This window comes from Barbus barbus, assembly GCF_936440315.1.
Source record: "Barbus barbus genome assembly, chromosome: 44".
Taxonomy (NCBI): domain Eukaryota; kingdom Metazoa; phylum Chordata; class Actinopteri; order Cypriniformes; family Cyprinidae; genus Barbus; species Barbus barbus.
Window position 1 is genome coordinate 13,932,352 of NC_136722.1, and position 12,487 is coordinate 13,944,838.

General features: G+C 43.1%; 1 protein-coding gene across 1 annotated transcript in view; it reads left to right on the forward strand.

Moving 5' to 3' along the window:
* Nucleotides 1-12,487, forward strand: part of LOC306863468 (phosphatidylinositol 3,4,5-trisphosphate-dependent Rac exchanger 2 protein-like) — a 155,383-nt gene that overhangs the window by 79,129 nt on the left and 63,767 nt on the right. Inside the window, exon 23 of the mRNA XM_079406809.1 lies at nucleotides 7,721-7,882. Coding sequence (XP_079262935.1) covers nucleotides 7,721-7,882 — 162 coding nt within the window. The remainder of the gene's footprint in view (nucleotides 1-7,720; nucleotides 7,883-12,487) is intronic.

The following is a 12,487-nucleotide window of genomic DNA, read 5'->3' on the forward strand; positions in this document are numbered from 1 at the left end:
TGATGGAAGCTGACAGCAGGGTATATTAAACCAAGTGTGTGTGACAAATGAAAGTGGTCTTTACGACCCCCTGCTGCGGAATAAAAGGATAAATACTTTAAATCACAGAGCTTGTCGCTGTGTGGAGACTAAGGATGGGAAGATACATAAATGACTCAGGTGAAACTATTGTTCTCACAAAAGTATTTTTCTTCCTTTATTTTTTGCCCGACTTTTACTGACAATTTTATTTTCATTTGACCCCTTCACAAATATATATGTGTGTATATATATATATATATATATATATATATATATATTACAAAATATTTATAATATTTTATCAAATATCCTAAAAAGCTATAAAAAGCAATAATGTAACTTATTCCTGTGAGGGCAAAGCTGAATTTTCAGCATAATTACTCCATTCTTCAGTGTCACATGATCCCTCAGAAATCATTCTAATATTCTGATTTGGAAACATTTTATAATATTATCGATGTTAAAAACAAGTGTGCTGCTTAATTTTTTTGTGGTAATGCATTTATTTGAATTGGAAATATCTTTTATAAGATTAAAAATGTGTCTTTACTGTTACTTTTGATTGATTTAATGCATCCTTGCATAATAAAAGCAATAATTTCTTTAAAAAAATAATAATTCTTCCTGACCACAGATTTTTTTTAAATTTTCCTCCAAGTTTTGCAAGTGTTGCAGGTTTTGTGCGCACGGCTGTCCTTTTTTTTTTTGCTTCAACAAGGGAGCATGAGAGAAAGAGATGCGGTTATGTGAAGTGTGTTATCTGTTGTTAATTATTACCGTTAGCTTGAATATGTTTAGCACTGCATTGCATCCTGTGGTGTGTGATCTCAGCTGCTCTGAATAGCTGTTTATCACGCTTGTTTACTCCATATTTTGTTTCCTAAAAGTGGATTTCTGTGATTTACAATCTACGTTAATGAACTAACAGCTGTCAGGAAAGACTGTTCAGCATTCTGTTGCCAAGCAGTGGGGGCATCACAGCTTGAGAGTGACGTCTCAGAAATGCAAGCTAATGGGACTCTGATGTATTGACATGTTCTACATATTAAGACTCTCTTTTGTTTTAAATTCCCTTAACTGCCAGCAATTTCTGCCTTATTACAAACATCTGCTTGAGTAGGTCTGACCTTCCTCTGAGAAAACTCTCTTCAGAGAAATTTTCATATTTCAGTGCTGTTAGGCAGATTACATGCAATTGTTATGGTCACAGTGTGCTCTTAAATTTCTCCTCTCCTCCACAGTCTCACAGGCAGAGGCGTCTCTCTCTTATGAGAAAATAATTCTACCACCGTGTGTGTTAAATGTATTTTTTATTGCCCTACTATTGCATAGACAGCAGCAAAAGTGTATTTGCATGTAAAGGATAATTATATTATATATTCATTAAATACTTTTATTTATTTAATACATTTTTGTATTTTAATTAACACGTTTTAGAGAAAAATGTTTTGGTAATTTTGTTAGTTTATATGTATATATTCAAACACAATTTGTTTGCTTATTTTTAATGAAGTACAAATATTTTTGTATATATAAAGAATCAATAATTATTTTAATTTTAATAATATTTTACAGATATATATGTTTTAAATTATGTTAGTTTTAGTTTAAAATTTAAATTCCATGAATTCAGTAAATGTTATGAATAATATAATACAATATAACATGGAACTTTGACATCTTTTGAATTACACTCTTTATTGAGCAACATTACATGGGAACTGCAAATAAATAAATAACTATTTATCTTGTGCTGAGGGCATGTGTTGCTACCAGTTACAAAATCTCCTCATTGAGAATGAACTGGGAACTTCTCGGGTTACTTGACCGTAACCCTGTTCCCTGAAAAAGCGGGGAACGAGATGCTGCGTATCAAACACTAATGAGAACATTCTTTGTTCGACCGGTTGCGAAGCACGTTTGTCAAACACACCAAGAATTGGCTTAAATAACCTCGGTGAGTGACGTAACTGATTACGTGCACCTGCAGGTTATACAGGTGCATCTCAGAAAATTAGAATATGGTAAAAAAGTCCCTTTTGTTCTTGTAACTTATTTCAAAAAGTGAAACTTTCATATATTTTACATTCATTACATGCAAAGTAAAACACTTCAAAAGTTTTTTTTGTTTGTTTTAATTTTGATGATTAGAGCTTACAGCTCATGATAGTCAAAAAATCAGTATCTCAAAATATTAGAATATTTCCTAAGATCAAGATCAAGATTTGCAAAACAGAAAAGTTAAAGTTCTTTAAAGTATGTTAATTTATGCACTCAATAATTGGTCGGGGCTCCTTTAGCACAAATTCCAGCATCAGTGAGGTGTGGCATGGAAGAGATCAGCCTGTGGCACTGCTGAGGCACTATTGAGCCTTCAGCTCATCTGGATTGTTGGATTGACTGTTTCTCATCTTTCTCTTGAAAATATCCCATAGATTCCGTATGGGGTTCAGGTCAGGCATGCTAATCAAGCACAGTAATATCATGGTCAGCAAAGCACTTGGAAGTGGTTTTGGCACTGTGGGCAGGTGCTAAAGTCCTGCTGGAAAAGGAAATCAGAATCTCCATAAAGCTTGCCAGCAGATGGAAGCATAAAGTGCTCTAAAATCTCCTGGTAGACATCTGCAATGACTTTGGACTTGATAAAACACAATGGACCAACACCAGCAGACATCACGACACCCCAAATCATCATTGACTTCGGAAACTTCACACTGGACTTCAGCTTGGATTCTGTGCCTCTCCAGTCTTCCTCCAGACTCCAGACCTTGATTTCCAAATGAAAAGCAAAATTTACTTTTATCTGAAAAGAGGACTTTGGACCACTGAGCAACAGTCCAGTTCTTTTTCTCCTTAGCCCAGGTAAGATGCTTCTGACGATGTTTCTGTTTCAGAAGTGGCTTGGTAGCCCTTTTCCTGAAGACGTCTAAGCCTGGTGACTCCAGCTTCAGTTCACTCCTTGTGAAGCTCTACCAAGTGTTTGAATCGGCTTTGTTTGACAGTATTCTCAAGCTTGCGGTCATCCCTGTTGCTTGTGCACATTTTCCTAGCCAATTTCTTCCTTCCAGTCAACTTTGCATTTAATATGCTTTGATACAGCACTCCTTGAACAGCCACCCCTTTCAGTAATGACCCTCTGTGATTTAACTTCTTCGTGGAGGGTGTCAATGATCGTCTTCTGGACCATTGCCAAGTCAACAGTGTTCCCCATTATTGTGGTTTCAAAGAACAAGATATACCCAGAATTTATTCTGTATGGATGGTCATTTATTGAAACTCAAATGTAAATATTCTAATATTTTGAGATACTGATTTTTGACTTTCATTAGCTGTAAGCTCTAATCATCAAAATTAAAACAAAAAACTTTTGAAATGTTTCACTTGACGTGTAATGAATCTAAAATATATGAAAGTTTAACTTTTTTAAACAAGTTACAAGAAAAAAATGAACTTTTTCACGTTATTCTAATTTTTTGAGATGTACCTGTAAATAGTCATGAAACGGACATACCTTTCAGGTTACACTTTGTCTGAAGAGACGCCCAGGCACGTCTACAGTGCGGCATTGTGCCGCAGCATCTCGTTCCCGCTTTTTCAGGGAACAGGGTTACAGTCAAGTAACCTGAGAAGTTCCCTATCAAAGCTACTCTCATTGCGTATCAAACGCTAATGGGAACGAGAATACCAACGCCGCCACTGTGGAAGTGTCTGGACCCGTCAAGATTGTGTAGTGTGTGCGCACAAACATTGAAAAAGGTCTCATACATGCCTATGGGATGTTGACTCAAGGACATGCGAGCCCGGAGTATAGAATCTGACAAATGTATGCGGAGCGGACCAGCCTGCCGCATCACACACTTGCTGCAAGGGGATACCTCTTGCCAAAGCCAAAGAAGTTGCAACCCCTCTGGTTGAATGGGCCCTAACTCCTAGAGGCGAAGCTTGACCACGCGTCTCATAGGCTAGGGCAATAGCATCCCTCACCCAATGTGATACAGTATGCTTCATGCTTAGCTTCAGTGGGCAACCAGTCTTGGGCTGCAGGGTGATATGGCTGTGACAAGGCGAGACCTCTGTTGACGGACCTTGGCTAGGACTCGTAAAGACCCCATCTGGGCCACGTATGGGCAATAGTGTCCAGACCCAGGGGAGCTGGAGGAGTCAGAGAGAAGTAGAGGGGACATTGTGCTGTCTCCTGTGAAGCAAAGAGGTCCACCTCCGCTTCGTAAAATCTTTCCCAGATTTGACTGACTACTTCGGGATGGAGTTTTTATTCGCCATGTGTCACAGCTTGTTTGGACAGCAAGTCTGCTCCCACATTCATATGCCCGGGGATGTAAATCGCCCTGAGGGACAGGAACTTGTCCTGTGCCCAAAGCAGAACCTGCTGCGCTAGCCTGTTCAGGCGGCGAGAACGCAGTCCGCCCTGGTGATTTATGTAAGAGACTACCACCGTGTAGTCCACCCGCACTAGGACATGGTAGCCTCTCAACTGCTGGAGGAAGTATTTCAGGGCCCGAAATAGAGCCATCATTTCGATGCAATTGATGTGCCAATTGAGAAGATGGCCTCTCCAGATCCCTTGGGCTGGAAGGCCATCCAAGACTGCAGCCCAAACCATGAGGGAAGTGTCTGTCGTTAGCATCTTGCGATGACAACACGGACCTAGAGTGGGACCCAAAGTCAGAAACCGGGGTCTGAAGCCCCTGGCGTGTAACCCTTATTTGCCTCTGGGGATTGGCCCTTGGATGAAATCCCCTGGCTCTGAGCCACAACTGAAATGATCTCATGTGCAGGAGGACCAAGGGTATCACCGTGGATGCAGCTGCCATGAGACCTAGAACCCTCTGAAGGTAATGAACAGTAGTTCTCTGGCCTAGCTTGATGTTCTTTAGGGCGTTTAGAATGGATTACCTGTGTACCTGCATCGTGATCGATTCCCATACAACCCCCAAATATGTTGTCCTCTGAGCAGGAGAGGAGTCTCTTGGCGTTGAGTCTCAACCCCAGAGATTCGAGATGAGCTAGGACGACATCCCGATGTCGAAGTGCAAGCTCTTGAGACTGAGCCAGAAGAGAAACCGGATTGGGTCGGGGCTGGGTGGCCGACAGCCCTGAAGCCTGAGCACGGCGGGGAAGAAATTTATCGAAAGCCTCCGCGTGTCTCTTTGCCTTCCGGAACCTAATGACGACTGTGTTCATAGAGTCGCCGAATAGACCAGAAGGCGACACTGGGGCATCAAGGAGGAACACTGTGATGTTATACTGCAAGGCTTGGTGGGGATGGCTGGCTTTTTGAGTGACGACGAACTCCCAGGGGAGAGATAGCCCGCGAGCGTCTCTTCCACTTGAGGCATCGTCACATACCCCTGCGCCTTAGCACCCACGATAGTCGAATAAATCGACGTTGTGGGTACAAAGATGCGCGAGGAGTAAGGCTTACTCCATGAACGAGACAACTCGTCATGGAGATCTGGGAAAAAGGCCACCTGACAAAAATATGTCATCTAATTTGGAGTGCCTGGGGTGCTCCTGTGGCCAGTCTAGCTTAAGCCTGGCCACTGCGTTAGTCACCACCTCGAGTAACTTCCCAAACGCTTTGTCGTCATGAATGAATGAATGAATGATGCATTTATATAGCGCATTTATTGTGTATTGCCGTACACCCAAAGCGCTTTACAATCATGTGGGGGTCTCTCCTCAACCACCACCAGTGTGCAGCATCCACTTGGATGATGCGACGGCAGCCACAGTACAACGGCGCCAGTACGCTCACCACACACCAGCTGCAGGTGGAGAGGAAAGAGTGATAGAGCCAATCATGTGAGGAGCGCTCAGAGGCGGTGCTCTCGGTCTCCATATCGCCAGAGGAAAGAGAACCCGCGTCCTCGTCTCACTCTGAAGAAGCACTGGGGCATGCTTCAGCAGCGGGGGCAGGGACTTCGTGATCTGGGGAGAGCGCGAGAGAGAGAGAGGAGGCTTAATGATCTTAATGAGGACGCCGAGGCTCGCGCCTCTCGCCTCTCGAAGGAAAGCGAGCCTCGAGCGAAGCACTCCGATAGAGAATGACTCACAGTGCTCACACTCAGCGTCCTCAAGAGCAGCCATAGCATGCTCTTCGCCGAGGCACTCCAAACAGTAATCATGTGGATCATCGTCAGGGATAACTTATGCACATGGTGGCAAGCATCTCCTAACTGATGCACTAGACATGATCTACCTTTTTTTATATATATAAATATATCTATCTTTCTCTTTTTTTTTTTCTTTCACAAGACAGAGGAGACAACACACACACACAAAGCGGTCTCGAAGACAAAGAAACCTGAAGGTATGTCCGTTTCACGTCTATTTATAACCTGCAGGTGCACGTAATCAGTTACGTCACTCACCCAGGTTATTTAAGCCAATTCTTGGCATGTTTGACACACGTGCTTCGCAACTGGTCGAACAAAGAATGTTCTCATTAGCGTTTGATATGCAGCATCGAGAGTAGCTTTTGATAGGGAACTCATGGTTACTGCATACCGTGTTGGAACGCGAATGGCCTTAACTGTGTAAAACACTCACAGGGCATATAGTCTTGTTTTAGTGTAAAGTAATACTGTTTTTACAATCATACAACTATTAAAGGGTTAGCTCACCCAAAAATGAAAATTAGCTCATGTTTTACTTACCCTCAAGGCATCCTAGGGGTATATGACTTTCTTCTTTCAGAATCTAATCGGAGTTATATTTAAAATTAACCTTGCTCTTCCAAGCGTTAGCATGGCAGTTGGAGGGTGTTTTTTTTCAACAGTCCAAAAAAGCACATTCATCAATAATAATACGTGCCTCACACGGCTCCGGGGGGTGAATGAAGCAAAACAATTTAATCTCACTTCCACTAACTGTTGTATGTGCAAGCAATTCCGGACGGTTGACGTAAGATGGATGCATTGCGCACCGACTGTGGTGTATGCTAGTCTCGCAAGTTTGTTTACTGGAGCAAAGGAAGCAAAGTTTCCTTACTTTAGCAAAAGAAAACCAGTCTCTGTGACATTGTTCTTTACAAATCCTCGTTTTGTGCGTCTAAGTTTTGTTCTGTTCTCTCTCCTCCATGCTTCCGCATTCGTCACTAATCACCGGCGCATGCGCGATTCCGTCTATGACATTTAGCAGAAGTAAGAAAAAAGTGTTTATAACGTTGTAAACATGGATATTTTTCTTACAAAAATGCATCGATTTGCTAAAGGAGGCATTAATTCTCCCCTGGAGCCGTGTGAGGCACATTTTATTATGTGTGGATGAGCTTTTTTTGACTACTTTTGGACTGTTGAAAAAAACACCCACATACTGCCATTCTAACGCTTGGAAGAGCAAGGATAATTTTTAACATAACTCCGATTGGATTAGTCTGAAAGAAGAAAGTCATATATACCTTGGGGGTGAGTAAAACATGGGCTAATTTTAATTTTTGGGAGATCTAACCCTTTAAGGAAATAAGGGTTGGATTATAACCACAAGGGAACAACAAAGTTCTGTGTATCTGATTTAGGAAATGTATGCAGTGTTTCTAACTCACTTGACCTACGGCAGTTTTGCTCACTTTATCCGTATTTCTGACAGAGGAACGGTGAAAAGAACATCTGGTAAATGACCAAAGCCCTTTTTTCTGCCAGAACTCATGCTCTGTGTCTTTCTTGGTGTGATTTGTCAGATTTTAGAAGCATTGGCCAGGAACGATGAGCAGTTGGTGCAGACTTGCAGTCGACTGAGCTCCAGCACAGAGCTCATCCCTGAGGACCTACAGACCAGATTCAGTGCAATGTGCGGCGAGAGACTGGAGCATATCAATCGAAGAATCACCAATTACAGGAAGGTTAGCAGGCATTGTATGAAACACTTATTCTTACAGAATGAAAAAGGGGTCTGGACTGATTAGTGCTGGGCTAGCTGGTGGACCAGCATATCCATGTGTTCACTAGGAAAAACTTTGAGTCATGGCATTTGTAAAGCACAACTGTGCTGTGCATTTTTAGCAGAAAGTAAACAAATTTAAAATAAGTCGAAAAATAAGGAAACTATATCATTTTAAAAAGCAATTCTGTGTACCTAAAGGTGAAAATATTGTCATCATACACTTTTTCCATTGACCATTCAGTGGAAGTGAATATGGGCAAATGCTATCAAACACTTAACCTTCCAAACAAAATCACCATAACATAATGAAAGTAAATAAATTCATATCTAAAATATGAGAGTCAATATTATTATTATTATTATTATTATCTGTATACATTGTTTTATTTTTTTAGATATTTATTTTATATTTTATTAACCTTTTATTTATATTTTATTTATTAATATATTTTATTAATATTTTACTTATTTTTTATAAATTTTCAAATTTTCTCATTATTATTTTATATTTGTATAATTGGTTTAAATTAGTTTATAATATTCTTTCTTTCTTTCTTTCTTTCTTTCTTTCTTTCTTTCTTTCTTTCTTTCTATTTGTTTTATGGTTTTATACTGTAATATTTGTGAGGAATAGACCGAAACTAAAACCATCATTCACTAAAAATACTCCCTTGACATTTATACTGTGCATATTCAATTATGGAACATTGTCATCGTTTTATTTTTTAACTATTCATTGTAGCTTTTTTTTTTTTTTTTTTTTTTTGTAGTTTTCTTTTTAACTGTAGCCAAAAATAGCATTTTAGCTTTTTTTCCTCCTGATTAAGCTTGTTGACTAAATCTTGCCGGAAATGCTAGTTACAAAACACTATTTGAGACACCTGCACACCCACATCCAAAACTAAATGCCATATGCTGGTGTTTTTAGCAGGGCAAATCTTTTTCTGCGCTTTAAAACTATTTTCAATGTCTTAATACATTTTTCTTGTTGGTGGCCTTTAGATGGCTGCAGGTAAGAAAACTTCGCTTGACTTGCACTTCTATTTAGTTTACCGAACAGGAAACCGTCCCACCCTGTCCTTTTTAACACCAGCTGGCCTTGATTGATGAAATATGTGAGTCCACCAGTACCAAGGGAAGCAGGCTTGTGCAAAATGTCACTTTTAATTTCCATCAGCTGCTCTTATTTGGAGCAAGAAAAGGAAAATACATCCACAATCATCTGACAGTTTCCCTTGTTTTTCCCTGTGATCTGATTCAACATCCCACTCAGCACTGGATTAATTAGCTGTTGCTTCACCGGCTATAAATAGCTCTGAACATCCCGTATCCTTGCATAATTTCCCTTCTGCTGCGTTCTCAATAGGGCCCTGTGAGAGGTCTGGTAGGGTCCGGACCCCGGACAATGCAGCTCCCCATTTGTCAAAGCTAGCCAGGAATGTGGGAAGTCCAGTCTGAGGGGAGGCTACGTGTCCAGGGCAGCTGTAACCCGTCCAGTGTAGTCCGTGACCACAGCCATTCATGATCACAACTATAGAATCGTTATGTCATTGTTGGAAAAAGGCGAGGTTCAAATCCCTGCTTTGAGCATTGAGATCAGCCTGTTACTGATTCAGTTACATGCTCCTGTGCCTGAAACCATGACTTTGAATGCAAACAGTTTAAATTGGTTGTAATTTCAGGTGCAATATGGATCTATTCAAGAACAGTCTTGCTTTGAATATAAATAACACCTATATGATTGATTTTCTACATGTTGAAAAAGGACACTCCTAACCTGGTCAAGCTGGACTTCAGTTGGTCTATCTGTTCTTCTAACATGAAAACATTTGTGTTCTGCTGATTTAGCTAATTAGCCAGCTGATCTCTTAGCGTAACTAGCTGAAAAGAAAACAGTCTTCTAAAACAGTGGTCTTTAACATTTTTTGCTCCAAGGCCCCCCATTGTCGAAGACACTATTTGAATGCCCCCTAAGTAGGGCTGGGAGATATGACCAGAATCTTACATCACGATATGAGTAATTTTATTTCAAGGTAACTCTATATATCATAATATAGTTATTCTTTGCTTTAAATAAGTTCTTTATGATATCAAAAATTTTGAAATCATAGAAATCTCATAATTCTTGTCACCAGTGTCAATATCACACAAAAAAAGTCTCAGGTTACGTATGTAACCGTAGTTCCTCGAGGGAACGAGACGCTGCGTCCGAGAACGCTAGGAGAGCGTCTTCAGTGTGAGCGGCTCTGAATATCGTGTACAACCTATCCAATGGATGGGCGAGATGTCACGGACGGGGTGACATAATGACCAGCTGATATAAAAGCACGTGCAGTGAAAACGGCATCAGCTTCTAGGAATGAAGCAAGCGCTGGCAGGGATGCCGGAAGTATGGCCTCGAGACGCAGCGTCCCGTTCCCTCGAGGAACTAGGGTTACATACATAACCTGAGACGTTCCTCTTCAGGAAATCGAGCTGCGTCCAAGAACGCTAGGGGAACGAGATATCCACGCTGCCAGACTTACCAGTCCCTGCCCAGTGTGTATCCCTGCGGAGCACATCTAGGGCGAGAGGACGGAAGAGCCTGGAGTGGCCCGTATGTCAAGGCCATAAAACCTTACAAAGGTCAGGGGCATAGAACATCCCGCAGCGTTGCAGATGTCCTGGATTGGGACACCTGCGAGAAAGGCCTTGGAGGCCGCTACAATTCGTGTCGAATGAGCTCTGACTCCCATCGGCGAGGGGAGCTGAGAGGACTCATAGGCGGTGTTGATAGCATCCACAATCCACCAACTGAGGGTCTGCTTTGTATCAGGCAGACCCCTCTTAGGGGGACCGTAGAAAACTAGCAATTGGTCCACCCTTCTCCACATGGCAGCTCTGTGGATGTATGGGTCCAGTGAACGCACTGGAGACATACAGATATGCTTTTGCTGGTCAGGCTCCCGAAAGGGAGGAAGACAGAAGGCCTGCAGTACGACTGGCCATACTGTAGGCCTCAGCCTCAGCGCACCACGGAGGAAACGTGTAACTAGTGGGTGTCTACCCACTGATTGCCCACCAAGAGAGATGTGGTAGGCTGAATTGCCGTCACGTAAACCTCCAAAGTGGAGTGGGTTAACCCTGCGGAGGAACAGGCCTGCATGAACTCCAGAACAGTACCAATCGGGCAGTTGACTGGGTCGAGCTGGCAACCTCCGCACCATGAAGTGACACTTCCTCATGCTGTGGAGGAAACATGTAACTAGGGGGTGTCTACCCACTGATTGGCCACCAAGAGAGGTGTGGTAGGCTGAACTGCCGCTACGTAAACCTTCAATGTAGAGTGGGTCAACCCAGCGGAGAGTCGGGCCTGCAGGAACTCCAGAACTGTACCAATCGGGCAGTTAACTGGGTTGAGCTGGCGGTTTCCACTTCAAGGTGTACAGTAACCTCAGTTGAGAGATCGGAAGCTATGAGTTGCACCCCCTCAGGGACCACCCACACAACTTCCATATCTCCGGGCAGGGGTGATAGACCCCCGCTTGTGGAGAGAAATCAGCCGTCGAGGAGAGAAATCAGGTCCGAGAACCATACTCAGCCCGGCCAGAACGGTGCTACCAGAAGTAGACTGACCTCATCCCGGCGCACTCTCGCCAGAACTCCTGGGAGCAGAGCAATCCCATATTGAGATGCCCAGGAATGTGAACTGCTCTCAGCGAGAGGAGTTGTCCTGGGACCACCCAAGGATGTGGTACGCCAGCCTGTACAGGGGGCGTGAACGCAGACCTCCTTGGTGGTTGATGTAAGAGACCATCGCTGTGTTGTCGGTGCGCACCAACACATGGTGATCTCTTAGGCCCAGGAGAAAGTGTTTCAGAGCCTGAAACACAGCCAGCATGTCCAGCCAATTGATGTGCCATGTAAGATGGCGACCACTCCACAGACCGTGGGCAGGGTGGCCACTCATGACCGCACCCCAACCGGTGAGGGATGCCTCTGTCGCTAGCGTTACGTGGCGACACGGAGCTCCCAACACCGGGCCCTGGGACAAGAACCAAGGTTGTCTTCACATGTCTAAGGCACGTAGGCATTACCGCGTGACCTTGATCATGCGAAGCGGGTTTCCCCTCGGGGAGAAACCCTTGGTCTTGAGCCACCACTGTAGGGGTCTCATGTACAGCAGGCCAATAGGTATCACGTTGGACGCAGCTGCCATCAGACCCAGCAGTCTCTGAAACTGCTTGACAGTGAGTGACTGGCCTTCTTTCACGCTCCTGACTGCCGCGGGGATCGACTTGATCCGAGCAGGGTACATATGTGCCTGCATCGTGGTCGAATCCCACACCACACCAAGATAAGTGGTTCTCTGTAATGGAGAAAGCATACTCTTCTTTGCATTCAGTCTTAACCCCAACACTTTCATGTGATCGAGAACAACATCTCGATGTTGAGCCGCCATGTGCTCTGACTGAGCGAGAATCAACCAGTCGTCAATGTACTTGAGTATGCGGATGCCTTGTAGCTAACGCGGCATCCACACATTTCCTAAAAGTGCGGGGTGAGAGTGCTAGGCCAAAGGGAA